At 37.5% G+C, this 23,781-nt stretch overlaps 1 protein-coding gene across 10 annotated transcripts in view; it reads right to left on the bottom strand.

The window, feature by feature from the left end:
- MAGI2 (membrane associated guanylate kinase, WW and PDZ domain containing 2) overlaps positions 1-23,781 on the bottom strand; it is a 774,790-nt gene that overhangs the window by 444,249 nt on the left and 306,760 nt on the right. Inside the window, exon 3 of one of the 10 annotated variants that reach the window (XM_040548773.1) lies at positions 9,100-9,221. The exons of the other annotated variants lie outside the window; for them this stretch is intronic. Coding sequence (XP_040404707.1) covers positions 9,100-9,148 — 49 coding nt within the window. The 5' untranslated portion in view covers positions 9,149-9,221. The remainder of the gene's footprint in view (positions 1-9,099; positions 9,222-23,781) is intronic. 10 annotated transcript variants of the gene reach the window in all.

The raw sequence follows: 23,781 nt of genomic DNA, 5'->3' as shown, positions 1-23,781 counted from the left end.
AGCCCTATTTATGTTTAGATTTGCAATAAGTTCCTGTTCTGTGACATGGACATTTGAGAATTCTTATCTTTCTAGTATGAAGTAGTTTAAAATAATTATATACTCAAATACAGAAATCTAATTATTCTTAAATTTTCCAGAATGGTATATTCTCTGACCTTGTTACCAGCTGCCATCACTGTGCCCACTTAGTTAAATAACTAAGCCACTGATTTTTTAACTGCTTATTAGGGCTATTATTATTTTTTTTTAATGGCTCCCTTATTTTTACACAACTAAACAACTCTTTTGTGTAAGAATTATTTTTGTAGGTATTCGCATATAATTTGCAATATTTTCTTATAGAGTGTTTTAAAACCTTTCTGTATTTTTCTTATAATTAGAATTTACATTTTAATTCCGTCTGTATATGCCTATTAGTTTTATTCTTTGGATTTGTGGTTGGCTGGGGGAGGGAAGAAGCTGTTTTGGTTTTGGGATTAGTTTTGTTTGTTTGTTTGTTTGTTTGTTTGTTTTTTAATCAGAAATTCTACTAATAAGGCTCTCTTACCTACTAGCTGATCAATGTCTCTTTCTTTGTTTTTTTTGAAGTGTTCAGCCATGATACTTTTCACTGACCTTACTGGAATTTGAGATGATTGGTACAGTTTGAAAATACAGACTTACTGTTTTGCAACTGAAGTCCCAAGAAATGAAGCATGCATTACTGGTAAACTGTTTTGCAAATGTACCTATTAGTATGGTAAGATACCACTACAAAAATGAAAAAAACACAACAGGTTTGCATGGTTTCTCACAAAATTCCTCTCTGGTAGGAGATGACTGCTTGATGAAGCAGAAAGGCACCTCAGCTTCCATTCCAATTCCATGAAATTCATGCTCTCCTCACAATAGCAATCAGTATGGATAACAACGACTGTGAATTATTTTGAACGATTTTTTTTTAAGAGTAATAACTGAGACTAAGGAAATAAAATTTATTTTTGGTCTAATATCTTTGTTAACAACTGTAGAAATTACCCCTTTAAGCAACTTTTCTCACTAGAAAAATAACTGGACAATGTTTACAGATATTAACATTCTCTACAGAAAGAGCATTACAGTAATAATAAAACATTAAAATATGATGACTCTATTCATGGTAGGCTTCAATTTTTAAAGGCACCTATTCTCTATTGAACTAATTCCAACCATATGACTCAGAGACCAATTTACAGAATATAAATGAGTGTATAACATTCTGCTACATAAAATGGAATATTTCAGGTACAAATGACCACAATCCATTGTTAGCTTTCTTACAGAATTTACCCTATGACAATAGTAAAGGCAGATAAATGCTAGAAAACTGTTTCTGCATTACCATGATTTTTTTTAATTTATTTTTTTGTGGTTATAATTAAGCCAATTCTATTTCCTTTTCATCTACATAGCATTCCTATCATGTCTGAGGTCCCCTCTAAAGCACAATATTTTTCTCTGAAATACCTAACGACTTAAGAATCTCATTTTTATAACAAAGTTTCTAAATGTCACAATTTGAAATTAAAAAGTTACAATATTTAGCTTCAAAAAAGTTGAAAGAAAATATTTCCCTTCCCTCTTCGTGGTTCACTTAAGAGGTTGAATTAAAGTTCTCATGGAGTTTGACACCTAAGCACATTTTTCATGAAATGTGCTATTCCTCACAAGAAAGTCACCAATAGCTAAGCCCACTAATACTGCCTTACCACTGCCTTGTCCAAAGCAGGTACACATTTAAATGAAAAAAAAGATGGATTTTGTGCTGTTACAGTTTTACTCAAATACTTCAAGATTTGTGTATTTCTCTAAAAAATCTGATAATGGAAAATCCTAAAATACAAACTTTGAAAAACTGTAGGCAAAAGTAATACCTAACTGCTCTAAAACACTCTCCTCCATCAAAGATTTGTTTCACTTTGTTCACAAACTTCATTGTTCCTGAAAAGTGTTCTAATGAACGGCTTAGCTATGGTTATAAAACATATTCCATGTGACTTACTTTTCTCTGGTACAAGACAGATAAGGAAATAAATAGATTTGTTCTCCCAGAATAGCACTATTAACTCTTATACATCAGATATTCATTCCAAAGCATTTTCCCTTAATATAATTATTACTTTGGTCAATGAAAGAAAACCAAACAACTTCACCTGAACATTAATAAAGGTTTTCCTTCTAGCTACCATTCTAATTAACCACACAGTCAATAATGATATATTTTGACCTCATTTGTAACACAATATAGAATCATAGATATTTTGACCTCATTTGTAACACAATATAGAATCATAGAATATCCTGAGTGGGAAGGGATGCACAAGGATCATAGGATCATAGAATGGTTTGGGTTGGAAGGGGCCTTAAAGATAACTTAGTTCCAACCCTCCTGCCCTGGGCAGGGACACCTCCCACTAGACCAGGTTGCCCCAAGCCCCATCCAACCCCACCTTGAACACCTCCAGGGATGGGGCATCCACAGCTTCACTGGGCAACCTGGTCCAGTGCCTCACCACCCTCAGAGCAAAGAATTTCTTCCTTATATCTAATCTAAACCTAAAGCCATTATCCCTTGTCCTGTCACTACACTCCCTGACAAAGAGTCCCTCCCTAGCTTTCCTGTAGGTCCCTTCATATGTATGTGGGGATTCTCAAGTCCAACTCCTGGCTCCACACAGGACCACCCAAAAATCAGACCCTATGTCTGAGAGTGTTGTCCAAATGCTTCTTGAACTCCAGCAGCTTGGTACCATGCCCATTGCCCTGGGGAGCCTGTCCCAGTGCCTGACCACCCTCTGGGTGCAGAACCTTGCCCTAACACCCAGCCTGACCCTCCCCTGTCCCAGCTCCATGCCGTTCCCTCGGGTCCTGTCGCTGTCCCCAGAGAGCAGAGCTCAGCACCTGCCCCTCCACTCCCCTCGTGAGGAAGCTGCAGTCTGCCATGAGGCCTCCCCTCAGCCTGCTCTGCTCTGGGCTGAACAAACCAAGGGACCTCAGACCCTCCTTATATATCTTCCTCTAGATGTTTCACCGTCTTTGTTACTCTCTTTTCATAGAATCATAGAATCACAGAACATCCTGCGTTGGAAGGGACCCATAAGGATCATCAAGTCCAACTCCTGGCACCGCACAGGTCTGCCCAAAAGTTTAGACCATGTGACTAAGTGCACAGTCCAATCTCTTCTTAAATTCAGACAGGCTTGGTGCAGTGACTACTTCACTGGGGAGTCTGTTCCAGTGTGCAACCACCCTCTCGGTGAAGAACCTCTTCCTGATGTCCAGCATAAACTTCCCCTGCCTCAGCTTCACAATGTTCCCACGGGTCCTGTCACTGGTGATAACAGAGAATAGGTCATCTGCCTCTCCACTCCCTCTCACGAGGAAGTTGTAGACTGCAATGAGGTCCCCCCTCAGCCTCCTCTTCTCCAGGCTGAACAGGCCCAGTGACCTCAGCAGCTCCTCATATGTCTTACCCTCTAGGCCCTTCACCATCTTCGTCGCCCTCCTCTGGACACTCTCCAACAGTTTAATGTCCTTTTTGTACTGTGGTGCCCAAAACTGCACACAGTACTCGAGTTGAGGCTGCACCAGCGCAGAGTAGAGCGGGACAATCACTTCCCTCGACCGACTAGCAATGCCGTGCTTGATGCACCCCAGGATACGGTTGGCCCTCCTGGCTGCCAGGGCACACTGCTGGCTCATACTCAACTTGCTGTCAACCACAACTCCCAGATCCCTCTCTGCAGGGCTGCTCTCCAGCATCTCATTGCCCAGTCTGTACGTATAGCCAGGGTTGCCCCGTCCCAGGTGCAGGACCCGGCACTTGCTTTTGTTAAACTTCATGTGGTTGGTGATCGCCCAGCCCTCCAATCTGTCCAGATCTCTCTGCAAGGCCTTTCCACCCTCATCTGAGTCCACAACTCCTCCAAGCTTAGTGTCGTCGGCAAATTTGCTCAGAACACCTTCTAGTCCTACATCCAAATCATTTATAAAAACATTGAAGAGGACTGGCCCTAAAATGGAGCCTTGAGGGACCCCACTAGTGACCATCCGCCAGCCAGATGTGGCCTCATTTACCACAACCCTTTGAGCCCTGCCCGTCAGCCAATTGCTCACCCATTGCATTATGTTTTTGTTCAGCTGTATGCTGGACATTTTGTCCAGTAGGATCCTATGGGAAACCGTGTCAAAAGCTTTGCTGAAGTCCAAAAAGTTCACATCAGCTGTTTTCCCTTGATCGACTAGATAGGTGATCTTATCATAAAAGGAAATCAAATTTGTTAGGCAGGACCTACCCATCATGAACCCATGTTGCCTGGGACCAATGACTGCATTGTCCCCCCGGTGCACTTCAATAACTTCAAGGATCATCCTCTCCATAATTTTACCAGGCACTGACATGAGACTGACAGGCCTGTAATTGCTAGGGTCTTCTTTCTTACCCTTCTTGAAAATTGGCACAACATTTGCCAGCTTCCAGTCCAATGGGACCTCACCAGATTCCCAAGATCGTTGAAAAATAATTGAGAGAGGTCCCGCGATGACGTCTGCCAGCTCTTTAAGCACCCCGGGGATGAATCCCATCCAGACCCATGGACTTGTATGGATCCAGGTGGAGCAGCAAATCCCGCACACGTTCAGGGTCGGTTGGGAGTTTGTCATTCCCACCGTCATGGTCCTCCAGCTCAGGGTACCCTGGGTCCCGAAGCCCATCATCAGTGTTGAAGACAGAGGTGAAGAAGGCATTAAACATCTCTGCTTTGCGTATGTCATTGTCTGTGAGGAGACCCTCCCCATCTAGTAGCAGACCTATGTTTTCTTTGGTTCTCCTTTTTCTGTTCACATATCTAAAAAAACCTTTTTTATTGTCTCCCACAGACATGGCCAGCTTCAACTCTAGTTGGGCTTTGGCCACACGAATTTTCTCCCTACAAACACGAACAGCATCCCTATATTCCTTCATCGTCGCCTGACCCTCCTTCCAGCAGCCGTACACTTCCTTTTTTTGCCTTAGCTCCAGTAGAAGATCCCTGGTCAGCCAGGCGGGCCTTCTGCCCCGCTTGCCTGACTTCCGATATTTTGGAATCGCCTGATCTTGAGCTTTTAGGAGGCAGTGCTTAAAGATGGACCAGCACTGATGGACGCCAATGCCTTCAAAAGCAGTTTCCCAGGGGACCTTGCTGACTAGTTCCCTGAGCAGCCTGAAGTCTGCTTTCCCCACATCCAGGGCTGAAGTTTTGGTGGCAGTTTTCCTTCTGTCACCATAAATTCTAAACTCAACCACTTCATGGTCACTATGACCGAGACGGCCGCCAATTGCCACGTCTCCCACAAGACCCTCTCTGTTCTCCAGCAACAGATCTAGGAGGGCACCTTTCCTAGTTGGCTCACCTAGCACCTGCACCAAGAAGTTATCATCTAGGTGCTTTATGAACCTCCTGGACTTGCTCGTGTCAGCCGTGTGGTGATCCCAGTTGACGTCTGGCAAGTTAAAATCCCCCATTAGGACGAGGGGAGTCGATCTCGAGGCATCTCTTAGTTCTACAAAGAATAATTCATCAGCGTTGTCGTCCTGGCCAGGTGGTCTGTAACAGACTCCCACAACGACATCCCCTTTATTTGTTCGTCCCTTAATCCTTACCCAGAGGCTCTCAACTTTGCCATCACCAACTTGAAGTTCCACACAGTCCAGCCCATTCTTCACATACATCGTCACCCCACCACCTCCCCACCACCTTTTGGACACTCTCTAATAGTTTTATGTCCTTCTTACACCACATACAAAATGGAAGCAGTGCTAAAGGTAAGGCCAATAGACCTAGTTAGATCTAACATATAGATCTAGTTATTCTACTTCAAAGAGAATATTTCACATCTCAGTAAAACTGACAACAGATATGCATAAATTCATTCTAATGGGAACATTTCCAAGCAGTCCTGTTTCCGTGTGAGAAGTATAACTTTGCCTAAACTGCTATTCCTTTCAACATTATTCTATGGTGTCAAGTAATTTTTACAGTGAAAGGTAATCACTCTATAAATAAATGAAAGGTAATTGAGGATATATTTGCAGCAGGAAAAAAAAAAAATCTTTTAATTTGCAGCTGTATACTTGTGCCTACATACCTGGCTTGTTCCTGAAATTTTGGTCTTTGATTTACATCTACAGTATCACATTGAGAGAGATGCAGCAGTTTATGTCAATGTATGGCCTTTTTGCTATGGTTTCATTCTCTCTCTTCCTTCATTAATTATGACAATTCAAGATGCTTCTCTGCCCCAAAGATGAACAAGGTACACTTAGAGGAATAATTCTGGGACAGATCTGCTTTCTAAACACGCTCACTGCTCAGTCACAGAACTCCTCACACCAAAACAAAGGATCACACACTCCTTAAGATATGACTACCCTAAACTTAAATTTAGGTGCTTAACTTACCTGAAAAATATGTCCATTCTGTATTGCAACAGCATGTCTATAAACGTGTGCTAAGCAAGATGTATTTGTTGCTTCATTATTACCCTGCACGTTGAAGATTTAACTCTAAGGCTGGACTATGTGCAGTTCATCACAACCTTTTGAGACTAGCAGTTCAGCCAGTTTTCAGTCCATCCCACTGTCCATTTTTCTATCCTGTACTTCATCAGTTAAGTTAGTCCATGAGGATATTCTGGGAGGCAGTGTTGAAAGTCTTGTAAAGTTGAGATAAACATCATGTCCTGCTCTCTTCTAGTTCACTGAGCTAGTCATTTCATTGTAGAAAGGCTACCAAGTTGACCAAGCATGATTTTCCCTTTATAAATCCATGGTGACTATTCCCTTTTCACCCTTGTGTCCTTAATATGTTTAGTAACAGCTTCCAGAATTATTTGTTCTATTACCTTCCCAAGGACTGAGGTGAGGCTGATCAGACTGCGTTTCTTTGGAACCTCCTTTTCCTTTTGGAAGACAGGAATGACATTTGCATTCTTCCAGTCCTCCAGAACATTTGCTGATAGCTGTGACCTTTCAGACATGACCTTTCAATATGAGTGGCCTCTCAGTGACACTGGCCAGCTCTCTCAGTGCTTGTGGGTTCATCCCATCAGTCCCAATGGACTTTTTAATGTTTTGTTTAAATGTCCTCTGACCTCACCCTCCTCCACTGAAGGTGTCTTCCTTTCCCCAGAGTTTACTGCTGGTCTCAGGAACCTGGAATTGCTAAAGGCCAGTTTTACCAAAAGTTACTTTTACCAGTAAAAACCAAAGCAAAGAAAGCATCCTCTTCCGTATCCATTCCCACCAGGTCCTTTGCACCATTTACCAGCAAGTCCACATTTCCCTTCTGCTGCTGATATACCTGTAGAAGCCTTCTTACTGTCCATTATGAGATTCAACTCCAGGTGGGCTTTGATTTTATAACTCTGTTTCTGCATGCTTGGACAGTGTCTATATATTTCTCCCAGGTCATCTGTCTCAGCTTTCACCAGTATATGCTATGCTTTCAGTACTAAGCTGACTTGCAGAGATACAGTTATGTTTTATGTGTATGTGTATATATGCGTACTTTAATTCTATGCCAGTAGTTTAGAGTCTAACACTTTTTTTTCCTTACGTTGAAAACACAGTTGTTTTTAAATCCACTCCCCTGGACAGCTATGTATTTCTAAAATAAAATAAAATAATAATTGCAAAATTCATTACTCTCTATAATTACCAAGTTAACTCTAACTACAAAGTAAATGTCTCATTGCCAAATCATGGTTTTCCTTCATCCAATATAATCATATGATTAGACATTCTGTTCCATATTTCCCTAATGATTTTATTTTTTTCATCTGGAGATTGAATTTTTAGTTTTGTTTTTGAGATGAATGTCATAGCTCATAAAGAATCAACTTACTTCAAGCTTGTTCACAGATACTGATAACAAAATGGGGGAAACATCAAGGATGATTTATTACACCACATCAAGCAGTGAAGAAAAAAATAACCTTGTCAGTTGTGCTTTTTTTTTTTTTAATTTAAATGAATGTGATAATGTTCTCCTTCTCCATCTTTTCAAAAGTAATGTTTATTTGTAACTGATTTCTCAACAATACTGCATCATACAAAGGAATGAAATGGCTACTCTGAATGCAGAGTTGGTAGACAGTATTGCAGCTCTTTTGGTATATGCAACTTGTTTAACTGGTCATAAAATAGCTGCATGTTATATTTCTAGACTGGTAGTCCTCTTTAAGCACATTTTAGAATGTGATGTAAGCTATTAGAACGAAAATTGTTGGGGATTGATAAGCAGTAATGTTATACATCAGCAGGTAGCAGTTATACTCTGCAGGTAGCAGTGTACCACAGTACATTTCCCTCTGCCCAATGTATTGCCTTGGGCATCAATCTCTACAGTGATTTTCCATGATTTTCAGAGTAAATGTGCTCAGAATTTCCACTGACCTCAGTTGACAACGACTGTACCCATATTCTTTCCTATTTGTGTCCAATTCTTTGCTGGACTGACCAAAGCATCAGGTCATCTAGGTGTTTCACAAAAAAAAGAGACAGGATCCAACTTACTTTCTCAAAGCTGCAATGTCTCTGTAGGTTTTGGAAGAGTTTTTAGAAAAGGAAAAGAAAATGCTGAAAATGAACACTGTTTTCTGTACGAAATTCAGCCAATGTGATTTAGTAATAGTTACAAACATACTTTCATAATAGATTTACACTTTAAGAATGGAACATACTTATTTCAGTTCTTACACATATCAGTAAAAAAGAAATAATAATATTGGGTGAAAACTGTTTATCTTTAAATTTCTTCAGAAAGCTAGATTTCCAGTCACATATGGAAACTATTTCTACTTTTGATTGTTTGCAAAATACTGCTGAGACCAATACCTCTGAGACCAAAGAAACCCTATCTCCTGTTTAGCAGAAACCTTGTCTTTCAGAATCTGAAGCTGGCCCTTCCTGTCCTGCCTTCCAGAAATATCAGCCTTGGGAGGAAACTGTTTGTGTTAGCTCTTGGAAATTCCCTGACACTGAGCAGAAGATAAATGGTACAGGGAAGAAAAGGGTACATCTAAGAGGGTAGCTCTGACCTTTAGAAACCAGCCAGTGTGGTGCTGCAGGTCTCCTGCCATGTGGCATGGTGGCAGCAGTGAATACTTGTCACACTTGTAGATGAGCTGCATCCCTCCTTCCTCATGCTTCTAACAGAATTCTGGAGAATGAAGCAGAAAGAGGGAAGTATGTAGCCTTTGCCAAGCTTGGAAGCTCTCCTTGCCTGAATTGTCATTGGTGTAATAGGACATCAAAAGCCTACAATGAAGACAACAGGTTATTCTCTGATTTTAGAGATGATGTAGCAGAAACTGCCAAGAGTTAGTCCTTTGTGCGCCTTTGTGTGTAAGGTGAGAAAAAAAGTCTGGAAGAGGAGCTTTATTTAGAAGCAGCATATATGGGGCTTGCAGACTTATTGGTACTGGGATCTTTTATAGTGATAGGTCTTAAAAGGAAAGTTAATATCTTTTATTTTAAACAAATTTCTTCCAAATTCTTAAGCCTGACTGCACCTGATGAATGGAGACAATGAACCACACAGTAGAGGACACATTACTTTGTGATTACTGGTTAGAGGCGAACAATGCAAACTCCTCAGGAAAAATATAACTGATTAATTAGATATAGGACTAAATTCTGCCAAGCAGAATTTCAGAATAAATTTGTAGAGGACATCATAGAAAATTTTCAACCTTTAACATTCCTGAGCTAGCACATTGCAAAGACTTTTGAGCTCAACTTTCACACAGAATTGCTACCACTTATCTATCAACAATAAAGATAAATACTTCAGAGACTCTGAGTTGCGATGAATATGACATTAGACTGGTCAAGGCAAATAGTTCTCAATTAATGAAAGTTCTAGTGTAAGCAGTGGGAAATCTGCAGGGAAAATGCTTGCAAGATCAAGATCAATCTTTGGGCTTCAAATCAGATTAAGGAAGATATGAAGTTGCTTTAGGCACTGAAAGGATAAGAATTCAGAACCTATACTTAAATACTCATCTTGAATAGTGACCTTCATTTTTTTTAGGTTTAAAATAGGAGGACAAAACTGTATTGATGAAATTCACTTTGGAAAAGAAAAAAAAAAAAGGAAGAAAAAACACAAAACCGCAACAGACAATTTAAAAGAATATTAAAGGCTAGATCTTTCCTGTTTTACATGGAGAAACAATTTACTTCACATGGAGTCCAAGAGAAATTGATATGTCAATTTGCGGAGTAGATGAGCGATTCACTTCATCTAATTTTAGCCACAGAAATGCTAGATGTCAAGTCTAAGCTAATCATCCAGATTGCCTTACGAAAAGAGACAGGAACCTCCATAGGGCAATGTATTCCACTTACCTTTAAAACTTATCTTAGGATAGATGAATTACCCTCTGGAAGCACCCATCTCTTTCTGCTGAACATTAGGAAAGCCAGACAACTATCTCGGATTGATAGGTTTAGTTGATCATTGCACCGTATTTGTGAAGCACTTTTAATGCACTTTAGGAAAGAAAAATATTTCCAGATACTTGATGGATAAACCTGAAGCATTATTTATTTAATAATTTATTTTTATGGGTCCAAATGTATATTCAGGGAATCAGAGAGGAATTTGGTACTCAACCTTCCATGTATTCTTAAAATGAGCAGGTCACTAAGACTGAAAAGGCATATTAGATGCTCACATTTACAGAAGCACAATAGTGTTCTTATGGCAGCTCAAAATCATACACGTGCTTGTAAAGATACAAAAAAGACACACGAACTTCTAAAAATGTTTAGCCACTTACCACCCAAGGTTTCAGTCATAAAAACCTGTTAGATATGAACATTTTACTGGGTGCTAAACTACCATTGGAATTTATTTTAAAGATTTTTGAAAATCTGGACTGTTCAAGTCATGTATTACATAAACACCTAAGTCTATTTTGTCTGCTTACGTATTCTCTAACACCAAAGTAATTGAATGATTTATGAAAGTCAGCCGTAAGTTCTGACATCACTGGAACTAATAAAACACGACTTCCTACAAAAGTGTCTTGTGACTGATTGACCTTGATGTCCAACTGAAACATTTATAAATCTGTGGAAATCTAATTATTTAATTAATTAGTGTCCTCTACTTCTGTCATATTGACTTCAAATATACCAATAAGTTCAAAAGTTTTTAGAGGGAACACAAAGACATAGGCATGCACAGGAAGTGGGGTTCTGTGATCCTTGCCTCCCACAAAAACAATGCTACAAAGAAAAAGCTCTGCTAAGCCTGCAGTCTTTGAGCCATTCAACCTAATGCTGACGACCACAATTAAAAACAATGAACATACAGTAAACACATCTTAAACAGGTCTTTTCACCTCTCTTTGCACTTTACAGGTAAAGTTTATAACAGAAAAGAATATAGCTCCAGGAATATTTCAGGGCATGCACGTGGAAATGTAAAAGCAAAAATGTGACCACCTGCAGAAGTGGTCTCTTCTGGGACTCCTACAAATAATGACATTATTTACCTCTTTCTGTAGCAGTTATGTCAACCTATCCAATAGTAAAAGACGAAATTCACCAGAAGGCAAATAAAAGTAAACACATGGGTATATATATATCCCATTGGGGAAAAATACATATTTTTTTTTCACACACTAAGTCAGCAAAGACTCTTCCAAGTGTAAAGGCAGTTTAAATGACATCTTTCTTATCTGTCCTCTTACATCTGCAGAAATACTGTTCTTGACCATATAAACCAAAGAAAGCAGATGTCAAGTTCAAATGACCTTAGAAGTGTCTGATACAAGGGTGTCCAAATCCTTTCCAAGAACCACTCTTGTGGGAGTATCTTTAAAGAGGGCTTCATTGCAACATATGGGTAACTGAGTACATGAAAAGTGTCCTCACTCAGCTTCCCTGCATAGGACATTTTCAGGTATTAAAGCCATCTCTGAGGTACACAGCATCATAACCCCACAGCCTGCTCCTCTGCTCATTTAAGACAATGGCAAATCTTACACCCACAGGTCTTAAATGAACAAAGCTTTTCTCAGCATTTCTTAGCCTGAGCACTAAAACCAATCACCGGTGATCCATGGGGTATCATTCTGTGTCCTTTACAAATAGACATAACAGGTAATATCTGGCAACAAAAATCCCCAAAGTAGAATTGTGTGAGAGTAACTGATATGAAAGTGATGGATGGCTACTGAGCTGTATGGGAAAGCTTCTCAGTATCCACTGTGTCTGTATCTTATTGTCATAACTGGGGCCTATAGATCTATCTCAATTGCAATCTCAGTTGTAGCAAACTCATAAAGTGTTACACTAATAGGCAAGATGGAATTTTGATAGAAAGGGCATGAGAAGGCAACAAACCTCTGGGCAAGTGTCAGCATTAAGAACAGACCATGAAATCCAAGGACTGTTAGGCTCTTCACTAACAAACCAGAATAAACATTAGAAATCCGTGCACTGAAAGAATGATATCAGAAATGAGGCTAAAGAATGAATAAAATAAATTCCAGTCCCTCTCCCTTTATCTCCCATTTTCTCTCTCTCTCTCTCTCTTTTTTTTTTTTTTTTTTTGTTTGTTTTTGTTTTGAGGCTTCATAAAAAGGACTTAAGATTCCTGGAGCAATCCACTAATCTTTTGGCAAAGGCCAGTGAGTCAGTTGTGGTCTAGAAGCTCTGCCCTTTCCTAGTGAGCTCTGATTCTTAGGACATCTAGACAAGCACAGCCACAAGGTTTTTAGATTTTTACCAGCGAACAACCAAAATACTATCTGACGTGCATGTGATTTTTTTCCATTTTCCCTTCTGCCCTCCTGACTATCTGCTTTTATTTTTCTTCCCTTTGCAAAGCACTCTCTCAATTTCACAGTGATTCTGAGCCACACTACACTTCACAGCACTGGCAAAACAGACTGCGGCAGCTCCTGCAGAGAAGGAAAGCAACTTGCCTGATGGTGTCTCAAGCCGTAAAATAATCGAAAATAGAGAGGTGGTTGTGAGGAACAGATTGCAGTAGATGTTGACTACAACTGTGGGTACCACATTAGAGTGCCTGTTTGTGACTGTTAGAGCCATTTACACTGAGAATATGTTCTGCTCTTTCTGCTGTGGGTTTTCTTTGACAAATTCGGGAAAGCTTTCCATTATTCATGCTTGTCCACTCAAGATTCAGTGATAGGACAAACTTATTTGGATCTTATTTATCAAGGAGGGAGGGGTAAAATTTTAACCAATTTCTTCAGCCTGAAAGAGAGATTTTAATAAACATTGCATTAAATTATTTTGCCTGTGCATTCTAATTTCAGGTTCAAATTCTTTATATTTTTTCTTTCATCCTATATAGATTTGCCATGGGACTAAATTGACTAAGGTCTCTGTATGCAAACTCAGAAGCTATTTAAATGCTAAATTTTGGACGTAGTAGGGTCAAATTCATTCTTGGCATATTTCTGTTATCTTTAGTGGAGTTATATTACAGATAGGGTAATTCAGTCTAAATGAAAAAAAATCTTATCATATCCTCTTGCTTCTGAATTCAAACAAACTCAACCATCAAATAGGAAACTGGTCCGCATTATACATAAAAAAAAGTCCTCAGCTTTCAGTAGTTATTCAGTTCAATGCTCTTCAAAAATAAATTATTTATTTATATACCTTCAGTAAACCCCTCAAACGCTGAAGTTCTTGTAAGCACATGTATTTCTCTATACCATTTCATATTAGAACATTCATAAGTATTTAAAGAAAGCAATCATCAGACAAGTTTTATTTTTACTAACTCATGAAATGACTAATAACTTTCATACTGGCTTGTGGGGTGTAAATGATAGCAGAGTAGGACAAGAAGAGTTCTAAAAATTGCAGAAAGTAAAAGGTTCAAGTTATCTGGTAGTACATCCCTACTTGGCTCCACAGACTTTGCTGCCAGACAGCTTTGCTGCATACACAGTTTGAAATATAACCCTCTAGAAAATGGAATCAGCAAAAAATCAGATTACAGATAGATGCTGATGAATACCTCTTCCATAATCAGGTAACAACTAAATGGGTTATTATGCCAAAAATATACAAATTCACAAAACATACCCATGAACACATTTCAGAACATTTTATTACTTTCTTTTATGACTCCAGATGGACAATGCAGAATAAATAAAAACTGGATGAAAAATGATGGCCTCACTGTTTAAATGTGAGAGTTAATTCACCAAAAGTGACTGTTGATCATTCAAAGTTCCAAATGAAAAGTCTGCACAACTATCTGCAGAAAATAGAATCTAAATATAAGATTACTGACATATCTTCTGTGATCTCAAAGCTTTAGGAAGGTTTTTACACTTTTTTTTTTTTTTTAATCATATGACAGCAAGCATGCTTTTGAATAAAAATTACTGTAGTTCAAGATAATACCTATTCAACAAGATATCTATTCACTACCTCTAGAAGAAATCCAGGTTTAAAAGAGAGATTGTAACCAGCTGTTTTTCCCGATTTATAAAAAGCACAAGTGGAGATTAACTTTGGTAAGTGCTCACGGCAAGATTTGTTTTGAGTCTTTAAGTAAATTACATTTAAAATATCATTCAGTTTTTCATTTAAAACTCGGGAATGCTAACTAAACTAACAACCACTTTTTAGAGATATTTAATTGTACTTCACATGGTCAAATAATTAAGGACTTAATGTTGTAATACAGTTTATTTTCAACTTAAACCATGAACCTATTATCTGTTCACTCAGAAAGAAAATAGAATAGACAAAAGTGCTCCACCAGCTCTTCTATACATTAGAAACGACAGCACTTACACTAGTTTTGTATCTTAATTATCAGAGATATCATTAGCTTCGTAGACTGGGACACTTCTCTTTTATTGCAGCTGTAATTTTATTTGTCAGGCACTGGCATTCATTGCAGGATAAACCGCTGTGCATTTTAAAATTTTGCCTTTAGTGACTTGCTTCATTAAATCTCTTCCTTTTTCCTACTTATAAAATTAAAAGTAGTTAAAGCTTGCATGAATTTGTGACGAGACTTTGTGTAGGTCAGTCACAGCGCAACATTGGAGAGTAGGGACAGAAGCAGTCTCAGAATAGGGGGTTTTGGCAAGACCAAGCTCTTCCCCTCAGGCCTATTTTTAGGATACTAACTGTGGAGCTCATGAAGAAATATTAAGTAAAGTGCTCCTTTCTGTCTCTGCCTTGGAAAAAAGCACAGGACCAATTATACTGGTATAATAATTGCCCACTGGAAATAAAATTGTTCAAATTATATCCTCCTTCTATAATCAAGGGATGTAGAAAAAGATAAAAGATGAAAAAATACTAGGGGAAAGTAGTAAGAACTATGGAAACTCTGTAAAAGATGCCAATTCACCTCTACTGCCACCTCCAAATACGGTCTGTGAAACAGAGTCCCACGAGAGAGACCATTTCAAGTCAGTTTTTCTTTTTCTGTGACCAGATGACACATGAAGGTAGGACAAACTTTGTTAACATAGCTTCCTCCATGTTTCACACAGGGACATTTTCCGTGAGATCAGAAGACAAATCAAACTTGCCTCTATGTTCATGATTCGGGAAGAAGGCTGCCTACAATGAATAAATCCCATCCATCCACATATGAAAGGTATGGTCTTCTAGGGTAAGAACTATTCATATAATTTCTCTAAACCCTTGAAGAGATTAACTCCTGAGCTTAGGGTTCCACGATGGTGCCTCAACCTCAGTTGTGTGCTAATTATGGCTTTAGCTTTTAGTTTAACCACGTTTAATATAAGCAAAGAAACTTGCAGGCAGTTTACCAAATTATCTTACTGGCTTCAGTCTTCTTAAATACATATATAGATATATAAATCTAAATTAAGGTATGTGAATACCCAAAGAAAGGAAAAGAGTTATGAATCAAAAAATTCTTCCACTTGACTACATTATGAACATGGCCAAAGTTCAGGGCCCTAAAAGAATTCTAATACAGATAAGATAAATATAAAATTTCGAAGTTTCCATAGGCTGAGGAAAATAAAGGAAAATTAATGCTGACTGATCTCTTTCTCTACTCAAAACCTCTTGTTTTCATATCAGGTAGCTGGTGCAGCTTCCATGGCATTCCCTTTGATTCGTTAGCACCACCCCCCAGACTTGAGTTTCAGTCATGGATAAGCTCATAAATTTACCACTTGCTCAACCTTGTCATCACCATTTTTTTTAGTCTCACTGGATGCATTTTGTCTCATTGAGAATCACCTATCTGCACCGTTTTTTTTTTTTGTTTGTTTGTTTTTTGTGTATGTGGTGCGTTGTTTGTTTGTTTGTTTTTTCTCAGTAAAGAGTAAGCCCACAATCTATCATTGCCCATTACTTCTTTACCACTTCCAGCCTAATTTTTCCCCAATTTCTTCTTTGCCCACCTATAAAAAAACAACCCTTAGTCCATTAACCTCAACTATGATCTTTACCATTCAAATTTTCTCTCTTGCTCTAAAATTAGAACTTTGTTAAAACTCTTGTAATCCTGTGAAACAAGACAACAAACAAACAAACAAACAAAACATTTTAGGCTGTTTTTGCTTCAGATGATTCAAGAATGATGTCTGAATGCAAGAGACAGGACTATATTATGGAAATCAGTTGTTCACTCAGTGTTTGACATTTAAATATGCCACTTTCACCTGTACAAGCTTGGCAGCTTCCTGGACCATTGCAATTCCTGGTTACAGATTCTCAGAAAAATCCAGGCACCACATGGAAGAACATGGGTGAGTCAGCCGGAGGATTTTTTTCTATCACTAGGCCTCTGGTGTCAGATAATACTACAAATAAAGGCATTGGCCCATGAATGCATTAAGCAATCCCATGATACGTCTAAAAATCATCTTGATTCCCGGCTAAAGCATGGCCCTTTCCTCTCCAAAATACCTGTGTGTAGGGAGCTACTGGTGTATTCCATATCTATCAGTACATATATTTCTCCTGGGAATAGGTGGTATTTTGGATATGGGAAAATAATTCCAGGGAAGCTACATCTTATGCCAGGTGAAGCAGAACACCACAGTCTTCTTGTTTGGAGGATTCTTTACCATTTTCTACTCTGTAGGTATGCTGTCTATCTAAAGATAACATAACAAACAGCTAAATAAAGTGCTAGGATAACAAACAAATAGCAAACATTATATAAAAATGATGGAAGGCCTAGTGCATGAAATTTACTCCAGGGTAAATTTACTCTTGAGTATCAGAGCTAGCTATTTGTTCAATAAAACATAATTCATCTAATGTGTTTCTTGCTTTCACTTGTCAGCCAGGACTGTTACTGGTCACCTGAGCGATGAATACCTGATTCAGTGAACCCTGTCTGACATCCTGGAAGACTTGTATGGCTTAGATGGCAGATAGGGCAAAGATGCCCCATATGTCCCCATGGCCCCCAGAAGTATATTGTTGGCAAGGGCCAGTGTACAGCTATCTAAAGAAAAGTACACCAGAAATTTATGACTTGCTCAAGATCTCCTGTCTGGCTTTGGAGATTAGGAGCTACCTGCTGCTCTAAATGCTACTGCTGTAGATCGAGGGTAGTCAAGACCGTTTGGCCTCATATTTCTGCTGGGACTTTTTGAAATGGGCTAAAGTATGTAATCTACTCCTATCAAAAGCTAACACTAGAGGAGTGCTGAATTCTGTGTTGCTGGATCCACACAATATTGGTCATTACAGAAAGATATGAGACACATTGTTCTGAGAATAATGAATGTTGACATTTTCCTTTTTTTATCTATATGGTCTTTTCATTTCAGAAGCATTGTCTCTTTTTCTGTCTCTAAGCTTCCCTTCATCTTGTGATTAGCATTTTGTCCTTCCAGTGATCACAGCTGTCCAAAACAGCGCAAAAACAGACACAAAAAAGCAACAGAACATGGATGAAAAACAGAATGTACTCTGTGTCCTGATGTACTTGTTAAGCAGTAGAGATTCACAGAAGAAAAGTTTATTGTTGCATTCGTTAAATATAACCCAGGGCTGTTTGTGCATACTCTCCTTGAAAGACAAAAGCAAGCCAAGAAGGAAGGAAAGGACTCTTCTTTCTTTCAAGCACCCTTCAGAATAAAAAGAATTGCTCCTGCTATTTCTCTAATGAACTGATGACTTCATTATACAGATCTGGTAATCATGTCGATGTTGAAAGGTAGCTATGTCTATTTTTATCTCCTTTGCCAATCTAATGGACCAAAAAAACCTAAAATGTCTAAGCAGCTGACAAACTCAGTGCTGGATGTTTGTTCCAGAAGAATAAGTACGTACAGCAGAATATGGTATGTCTAACTGGTCAAATATAAGCTGTCTCGAATATCAGAATGAGCATCACTATACCTACTGGTGCATTTTGCCTGGGTGAATGAGGCCTGCAGCACAGAAGAGCGCATTAGTACAGGCAAAAGGCCGTGCTCATATAGCTTTATTCCTTTTCCAGTACTTGCATTTACACAGCCATTTCTACAATGAATTGCTTGTGGGCACAATCTCCAGAAATCCTCACTTCAGGTTTACTTAGGTGTAGCAGAAGTACTTGCAAAGATTAACCCCTAACACCCAAAAGAACGGCATGCTAAGCAACTACTTTCATCTCCAGTGTATGCAATTGTATGAGCTTGATTTTCTTCCCCTTTACTTTGATTTTACACAGATTTATTTGAGTTGTCATAAGGAATCAGACCAATTACCCGTCTAATCCAGTATCACATCTTTGACAGAGGCCACCACCCCACACTTCAAATGAAGGTGAAAGGAACAATTCATTTGACAATTGTAAAACAATCAACCCATAGGCAAAAAAACATTAGTTAATGGTTTGACCTAAACTCAGAAATCTGTTGGGTTTTATCCCTTCTAAAAGAACATGCTTTAACTGATATGGCTGTGGGTGTTCTTCATATTCACATGTATCTCTTATTTATTCTTAAAATACTTTCAAACTCTTGAGTTTTGATTTAGTCAATGACTGAATTAAATATTATGCAAAGGAAAGGAAAAAAATAAACACTCTGTCATTCAATATTAGTGACTTATTTTCAATTTTAGTGACTATTATCTTTGTTTGGTGTAAAGATAAAGGATACAGAAGGGGTCATGATTACATTACCAGTACTTCTAATGTATTACATCTTAGCTGCCTGGTATACAAGGCAGTTTCAGACTTTTTAGGCTCTCTACATGCCTTTCAATGTCTCTTCCATTTCTACTTATTTTTCTCTTCCAATTCTATTTCTTTCCTTAAATTACAAGATTAAAATTTAGTATATGATATTTAAACTGATAGGATGATACTGAATACTATCCATATTATTTTCTACTTGTTTTTTGGTCTCTTTAACATCATTGTCTATTTGAAAGCTGCTGTCCATTGAGCAGAGTTATTAAAAAAACTCACTGAAAAAAACTCACTTGGTATACAAAGGCACAATTCCAATATCTTTAGGTCCAGTGAGGTATATAGATAATCCAAGTATATATTTTAATATTCTTTATTTTTGATTTGCCAATTTCAGATTTCTTCTGCTAGCATGTTAACTATGTAATAAAGGTTCATTAAGTCTCTCAGAAGCTAAGTTCTCTTCTCTAAGAAGCTAACACCTAACTATTGTGATATAATTTGCAAAGCTCTCTACTCTCCTGCTCTTCCCCTTCCTGGAGACTTTTCGAAAAATTCTGCTGAAAGACTATGACAGACATTGTCAAATCAAACAAATGAATTGTCAAATCAAACAAAATCACTGTTTCTATAACCTTGTGATCCAGAAACTGTGTGGTTGTGACAAAGGTATACAGCCTCAGGCTCTGCACTCTAACATAACTCCTTGCCACCTGGACCAAGGCTGACCAGTGGTCAGGATCACAGGCAGAGTGAACAGATGATTGATTGCATCTACTCATGCACAGACAACCAAATGCAAGAATGCAATCAGTGTGATTTTGGTGGAATTATTCCTGACTTCGGGTATATCAATGAAAGTATCGGTGTGAGAGGCCACTAGAGTGTAAGCAAACAGTTGCAGAGCTTGCTACAGTGTTAGTTTATTATTACAGGAAAAAACAAAATATATGTCGATCAAATTTCTGTCAGAAAACGTCAATGAGCTTCTTTCAGCTTAAAAGCCAAGATAGAAAGGAGAGAAAGAAAGAAAGAAAGGAGAAACTCAGGACTGTCATGAAATTTGAAAATTAAATGAATGCAGTAGTATACTTCTTTCATGATTTTGGGAATACAGGTCTGATCCAAAGTTCACTGATGTTATGAACAACCTCGTTTTAACTCCTGTGAGTCTTGCACTAACTTCCAGACATGTATTTTTCTAGGCACCTTATATTTCTTTCCTTCTGTTATATTTTTGTAACATTGAGCAAATATTAAAAACAGTTATTTAAAGCAGTTATTTAAAGGCAAGTATATTTACATTTGATCCACAAAAATCTACGTATTCATATCCATTCTACCACTCTTTAAGATTAATATGTTAACATCACCTTTCAATATTAGAAATTCACATTAAGACTAGTTAAAGTTACAATCCCAGATAAGGAAAAACAAGCCAGGGAAAAATAGCACCTCTGAGTTGTCAGCTCCAGTGAGACTTAAGGTTTGCAAAATGCTATCTGATATAATTCCTAGGCAATGACATCAATTGAAATCTAAAGGCAGAGAAATTCTATGAGAAAGGTAAAGCTTTCTTTTGCTTGAAAAGACAGCTGGCACAGAAATTCAAAGAGCACTTAGAAAATTCTGAACAAACATTACTTTCTTATATTGGAGAAAATGTATTTTCATTTCCACTTCATTTTGTATGTTTAACACACTATGATTTTTAATCTACTGTTCATGCGTTCTAATCATGTCAGATGTGTGGGCGTCCTGTAATTCTTTACGAATAATAAGGAATGCAAATAGTGCTATCTTCACACTCACAGTTGACTGCACTCTGTTGGCTCCCCATCAGCACCTAATTTATCAGCAACTAATTTTCAGGGAGATAATGTTTAATGTTAGAGGAATATCTTTGTGCACATAACATTACATTGCTGAGAAAGAATTTTAGCAACATCTGACCAATTACATGTGCTCCAGGATAGTCTTCTCTGATGGAGTTAATTGTCTAAATTTCACTCACCTTATTTATTAAGACTGTTTATTTAAATGTCATCTGGAACTAATAATGATTTTTGCAGCCTCACAAAATTCTCCGTTATCTCCCAGTTAATACAGAAGTTCCTTCATTGAAGCAATTATATATTCAAGTGTGAATGGCAGTGGACCATCATAAATGAAGATTACAAAAATAAATGCTTAATATAATTTGAAATTATTATTAACCTATGCATAAATCTCATATGAAAAACAAATTATAAAACCACTTGTAGCATCATCAGGTAATGTTAGAAGACTGAAAAATGTATTGCATATGCCACTCTTTTCCATTTCTCTGCTACCCTACATCATATAGACTTTTCTGTAGAGTTAAATTGGAATTTAAGCTTACCTTGTTTGCGAAAATTGATTTTAAACTTTTGTTACAATAAACAAATGTTTATATTTGCAGTTAGTGAGATTTTAGAATGATGAATAGAAACATAATTAAATATATTTCACATTGTCAATAAGCTTCTGCCTCTGTTCATAAGCATTTTGCTATCCAACTTGTTTTATATATAAATAGTATCTCCTTATAGAAAATAAATTTTGAAATAACCCAGGGAGTTACATAGCCTAACCATTCAGATTACATTAGCAGGTTTTCATGTTCAATGACGTGGGCCCTGGAGGAAATTTGATATACAATTCATCTCTACATTTATTTGCTTGTATGTCATATTCTAAGTCTCTTCTCTTTTTTTTATTATATGTCTTCTTAGAAGTTAGCTTTTCAGGTTAGGAATTTTCTATGCCTGGACAGCAAACAGCAAAATAGATTGTTAAATCTTACTATAATTTTGAAATAGCTATCAGTCTTCAAATGTCCAGTCATTAATACTTCTGCTGACGTTAACTTCCCTATGAAAAATGAAAACTTAAATTTGCCATTCCATGAACAGCAAAAAAGCCTTGTCTAATATTTTTGTTCTTTTAAATAGCTGTTAGAGGCACATGAAAACTATTTTAACCTTGATCTTATGAGATTCAGAAGTTCCATGATTTTTTTATGAGAAATGAGGATTTTTGGGACATCATTAAAGGCTTAGATCTCATAAGATGAGAATCATAAATTGCATGATTTTTTTTTCCTGTATTCACAGGATTATAACACTTTTTTGACAATATGATTGGAGAAAATCCTACATTTAATTAATTTAAAATCAATTTTGTTGGGTAAAGATGAGCAAAGATGCCTGATCAATTCCTAAGTCTTCCACTAGCTTTCTGTGTGACCTCAGGAAACATACTTGACTTTATCAGGTTCTCATCTCCACAATGGCATCCTGATTTACATCTCTTCACAGTATTTTGAGAAGAAAATGTTCTATAAATTTAGAAATTATTATATAAGCCATATCTATAGAGCTGAAGAAGCTCTTGGGTAAAAGTAAAAACCCCTTTCTAATATCGAGAACAGCTACCAAGTTATTATTTTTCAATTTTTTTGTTTTCTTTGAAAGTTTTTTTTTTTTTCTCCAGTAGAACAGTAGCTTTTAGAGAACTGCAACATACTGGAAGAAAATGTTGTGTCAGAAATTATCATCAACATGCACAGAATATTATCTGAAGATTCATTCAAACCTTCTCACGAACACATAGCAAAAGAACAAACTAATTTAACAGTATTCAGGAAAAGCATAAAGTAATATTCTGTGACGTAGCTTTTCCAATACTCAAAAATATTGCAGTGATGATTTTCACTCTAGAAAAAATTGTTGGTGACTAGTTTGTTTTGACATATGAATCTTTTATCAAACCCAGCTTGTTCATCATGTCATCTTTTCTATTATGGTCAAAGAGAAGATGATATTTCCCACGCCCTCTTTGATGTCAGTGCTCAGTTATGCATTTGTCTAAACTCTACCTAGATGCTGCCAATCCACAGACTGCTGGTCTAAAGGTTTTCTGCAAGATTCACATATTATATGAACGCCATCCTCCATGTAACCAATCCACAGAGAAATTATTCAATATCTATAGTATCTTTTTCTAATGAATCCAGCCCTACGCTTTTCCTGAATAAAGAATGTCATTTTTGTCTAGCCTGTAACGGTTTTCTTACAGAAACCAAGACTGACAAAATTTGATGTCAAATTCTATTCACTAGGGATTGTTTATAGCCAAAAGATCAGAATGACTTTCAACCAGTTTTGTCAGGACTGTGTGCCTGGCCTCCCTTACGGAGTTATGCTAGGTTCACTACCACTTTTTCACATTGTTAACATTCTGAAAGATTTATTTTTAAGCTGTCTTTGCAAGAAATATGAACAGCATCAGCATTTTAATTTCATTCTCTGTACTACAAACATAAGTAGATATTTTAATACGGAATCACCAAAATATTATTTGAATCAGTTGATTTCAAATGACACACGTAGTAGTACTTTTTTTTTTTTTTTTTTTTTTTTTCCTGTATTTAGTCATGATAGAAAGCCAGAAAATGGTTGCCTTTTTTTTTTTCTGTCTATCTTCAAGTTTATAGTTCTGAAGTGATATCACATCTTTTTACATTGCTTCCTGTTAATTTGTAACAGCCTCTTATGTCAAG

The sequence above is a fragment of the Cygnus olor genome, chromosome 1, assembly GCF_009769625.2.
Source record: "Cygnus olor isolate bCygOlo1 chromosome 1, bCygOlo1.pri.v2, whole genome shotgun sequence".
NCBI classification, from domain to species: domain Eukaryota; kingdom Metazoa; phylum Chordata; class Aves; order Anseriformes; family Anatidae; genus Cygnus; species Cygnus olor.
Note: the sequence above shows the minus strand (reverse complement) of the source record. Positions and strands in the feature narration are given on the sequence as shown.